Source organism: Bison bison, unplaced genomic scaffold (genome assembly GCF_000754665.1).
Source record: "Bison bison bison isolate TAMUID 2011002044 unplaced genomic scaffold, Bison_UMD1.0 scf7180017864302, whole genome shotgun sequence".
Classification (NCBI taxonomy): Eukaryota; Metazoa; Chordata; class Mammalia; order Artiodactyla; family Bovidae; genus Bison; species Bison bison.
This window is the reverse complement of record NW_011494874.1, coordinates 857,512-861,740: the sequence shown is the minus strand read 5'-3', so window position 1 is coordinate 861,740 and position 4,229 is coordinate 857,512. Positions and strand designations below refer to the sequence as shown.

The following is a 4,229-nucleotide window of genomic DNA, read 5'->3' as shown; positions in this document are numbered from 1 at the left end:
GGCCTGTCCCCGCATAGCCTGGTCCAGCCACTGGCTGGTCTAGTCCACCTGTTCAGCCACCCATCCACTTACACACTCACCCGTCCAACTACCCATCATACAGGCACCCGCTTACCCATCTGGACGCCCATCTAGCTATCCAGCCATCTGGTCACGCACTCATCTACCCATCTGTTTGTCCTTCGATCTATCCATCCATCCACCCATCTAGTCATCCACCTGCCCACCTATCCGTCTATCCATTCATGGATCCTTGTATCCACCCAGCCGGCCAACAGTTATCAAGTGGTCTCCTACTAGCTACCCGGCTGTGTTTAGGCACCAGGATGCGAGGAGGTACAAGACAGACCAGGCCTTCTGACAGACAGATAGTCAGATGAGGGTTAGCAATGATGAGGTCATCCGGCGAAGGAGTACTATTTGCAAGTTTTAAAGATTGTTTAACCAAGGTTGTGAATGGTGGGAGGTGCTGACTTTAGAGCTGGAAAATCCTCTCTGGGGAGGTGACTTTTTAAAACAGTTTTTATTGTTTACTTTTGGCTGTGCTGGTCTTTGTTGCTGCGTGAGCTTTTCTCTAGCTGCAGCAAGTAGGGGACTGCTCTCGAGTTGCAGCGCACGGGCTTCTCATGGCAGTGACTCCTCTTACTGCAGAGCGTGGGCTTCTCATGGCAGTGACTCCTCTTACTACAGAGCGCGGGCTTCTCATGGCAGTGACTCCTCTTACTGCAGAGCGCGGGCTTCTCATGGCAGTGACTCCTCTTACTGCAGAGCGCGGGCTTGAGGTCTTGAGGGCTCTTGAGCACAGGCTCAATAGCTGTGGTCCAAGGGCTTGGTTGCTTGGTGGTATTTGGGATCTTCCCAGATCAGGGGTCGAACCCGTGTCTCCTGTACTGGCAGGTGGCTTCTTGACGGGGAGGTGACATGTTAGCTAAGTGCTTAGGGGTGAGAAGGAGCTGGTTACCTCAAGGGCCTGGGGATGAGCATTTGGGAGGAATAGCCAGTGTAAAGGCTGGACCGGGCAGGAGCTTGGCACCCTCTGGAGGCACTGAGGCCGGTGCCGCCCGAGCCCAGTGCTTTAAGCATATCAGGGCACCCTCGTGGGTAGGGGGATTGGCTGCCGGCCCCTGTGGCTCCGGCCAGGAGTCTGGGAGCTGGGGAGGGGTGTGAGCAGGGGTGTTGGTGAGCGGGCTGCACTGACGGGACCCTGTCTTTGCCAGCAAGGGCCACCTGAGTGCCATCCTGGCCATCAAGGGGAACCTGTCCAGCAGTGACGCCAAGAGCATCCGGAGCATTCTAGACATCAACACGGGGGCACACGAGCCCTCCAAGGCCCTATTTTCGCTTATAAAGGTTGGTTAGCTTTTCCTGTGTACTGACTTCCTTAGGAGGGCCTGGTGATCATGGGGCACCACTCCATGTTGGGCCCGTCAGACCAGAACCAGCATCACAGCCCCACGCGGCCCCTCCGGGTGTCCTGCCTTCTGCTGCTGCTTCTGCCCAGGCCTGGCTGAGGAGTTGGCCCCTGAGCCACTGGAACTGGAACAGCTGTGTCCTGATGACCCCTCCTGTGGGGCAGGAGCTGTGGGGGGAAGCTCTGTGGATGAGAGTGGAGCTTGCACGCCCTGAAGGAGGGGTGAGGAGGGTGTGTGGCTCGGGGACCCAGCTCCAGGATCACCGCCTGTCCGCGAGGTCCTGCCACACCTGCCTGAGGACTGCCCTGCTCAGGCTGGGTCTCCAGCCTCCCCATCTCCTGACCAGGGCCCGAGCCTCACCCCTCCTGCCTGCTCTGGTGCAGGGTTGCGTCGAGCCGGCCTCAGCCTCTGAGTAGAACAGAAGAAGAAGTGGAGGAGGAAAAAGGGAAAGATGAGCTCTTATCTGGGAAGGCGTGGGGGGACTGGAAAAGGGCCTGTGGGATGACAGGGCAAGTGGGGGCAAAGCCAGTGTCCGAGCCCCTAACCCCCTCTCTGATTCCCCTCAGGTGTCCCCTGAGGACGGGCCTGGGAGGGCCAGGACCTGCTGGGTTTTCTCGGGGTCTGCCTCCCCTGACAAGGTGCAGACCCAGGGATGCCTCTGTGGGTCCTCCCCTGGAAGTCAGGCTGAGGTCGGGGCAGGGCCATCTTGACCCCTGACCCCTTGGCTCTGGGTCAGTTCCCTGTTGCCAGGCTAACAAACTTCCACAGCTTGGAAGCCTAAAACGAGACCTTGCTTTCAGTTCTGGAGGTCAGCAGTCTGATGTGGGTCTGGTGGGCTGACCTAGGCGGTTCCTCTGGAAGCTCTGGTGGGGAAGTTCCTTCCTTTTTCCAGTTTTTAGAGGCCAGCCTCCCATATTTCTTGGCTCGTGGCCCCCTTCCATTTCCAAAACCAGCAACGGCCAGTCAAATCCTTTTAGGTCTCAGGACTCCCCTTCTACTCCCTCTTCTGATTTAAGGCCCCTGGTGGTGACCTTTAACCCACCAGACAATGACCTTTGACCTACCCAGGCACTCCAGGATCCTCTTCTGATGTTAAAGTCAGCTGATTATTAATTCCACCTGACAACCTTAATTCCTCTGCCGTGGAAACTAACATAGTCACAGGCCCAGGGATTAGGATGTGAGCATCTTTATGGGGTGGACATTATTTTGCTGCCTACAGCCTTCACCCATCGCCTGCCCTGTGGAGTGCCTTATCCTACCCAGGAAAGCAAAGGTTCACTCATCCTCCTCGGCCTGGGGCAGTTGAGATGCAGGCGTGACCCACCCCGCCTGTGCCTGCAGGAACGCCCCTCTGTGACTGGGTTTGTAGCCGGCCCTCGTGGACTTGTCCCCCTCTTTCCAGGTACTGTGGCCAGAAATTGGCCCGAGTAGATGGTTCATGAAGGCCTTTGTACGTTTGCATGTTTGATGTTATTATTATTTTTTGATAGTGTGCTTTTGTATGTTTTTTTAAGAACAAACTCTTGGTTTTTATAGCTTAATATAAAGCTGATTTCAAAAGTGGCTGTCGAGTGATTTCTCTTGGGAGAGGCTTTCTCAGCCTCTTGGGGTCTGGCAGACTCTGTCCCCCAGCGCCTCCTGCCCACCTCTCACCTGTGAGCGTGACCTTTGGGAGGGTCTGCTGTGGGCCAAGGCCCCTCACTCCACCCTTCAGTTTCCTCACCTGGAGGTGGTGATCACGAACCTGTCTGACGTCCCCCACAGTCCTTTACAGAAGAGGGGGATGGTGACATTTCAGCTCCATGCATCGGGCACAGTGGGAACTGGCTCTCGTATTCCTGGAACTGACCTCGAAGGGCCCAGCTGTGATTACAGCTGGCCCCAGCTCTCCTCCACACCCCCATCCTGGCCCAGGATTTGGAGAAGGGCAGAGTCCCTGGGAGGCAAAGGGGAACCTTGGTGAACTCATTCCACAGAGCTGGAGGCGTGTGGAGTGGGGGGGTGGGGGAGGGATGACTAAGCAGAGGGTGGGCGGAGTCTGGGGTCCAGCTGGAAAGGCGTGGACATCAGGGGCTGGAGCGGCTGGAGCTGGAGGGAAGGCCCTTTGGGATGAGATGCGGGTGGGATGGACCCACTGATCCTGGGGAGCATCCAGGAGAGGGGGAGGGAAGGGCCGCCCCAGGCTGAGCTCCGAGTGTGGGCCCTGGGCAGGTTGGAGCCTCGGCGTAGGGGGATGGCCAGGGGGTTTCCGCCGAGTTCCCCCTGCGGAGCACCGGAAGAGGGGGCAGGGGGAGGGGGGAGCTCATGGAAGCTGAGGACCAGATGGAAAGTTTCTGATCCAGGCAGTTATTCATGGACCAAAGAGAATGGATTTGGGCCCCAAAATGCAGAGGGTGCTGAGATGCACCCCCCAGCCTCCCTGCAGCAGGGTGGGCCAGGATCCAAGGAGAACAGAGGCGGTCAGAGGCGGGGCCCTGGGGTCGGGGAGCCGGCCGGGTGGACTCCATGCTGGCGCTGTGGGGGGCGCCATCCATGCTGTCCCTGTAGGAGGGGGAGAGCCGCTAAGGTCCCGTGGGGTCACCAGCTCCGGCCCCTCCACCAAGGGCTCTGCATCAGTAACTTTGTGGTCATGGAAGGAAAATTCCTTTAAGGGAAGGATTCACCTCAGAGGCGAGGAGTGGGTCGCTGGGCAGAGGGGACAGAGGGCAGGTTGTGGGTGAGGGACCCCATCCCCGGCCCCCATCCAGGCTCCTGTGAACTGGGAGGGAGGCCATGGTCAGCGGTGGGACAAGCGTGGATGGGACCCTCCAACCC

General features: G+C 58.3%; 1 protein-coding gene across 1 annotated transcript in view; it reads left to right on the top strand.

Moving 5' to 3' along the window:
- The window catches only part of TNFAIP2 (tumor necrosis factor, alpha-induced protein 2), a 13,447-nt gene extending 10,469 nt beyond the window's left edge, over window positions 1–2,978 (top strand). The window contains exon 9 of the mRNA XM_010851412.1: window positions 1,218–2,978. Within this exon, the coding sequence (XP_010849714.1) occupies window positions 1,218–1,359 (142 nt within the window). The 3' untranslated portion in view covers window positions 1,360–2,978. The remainder of the gene's footprint in view (window positions 1–1,217) is intronic.
- Window positions 2,979–4,229: the final 1,251 nt, after the last annotated feature.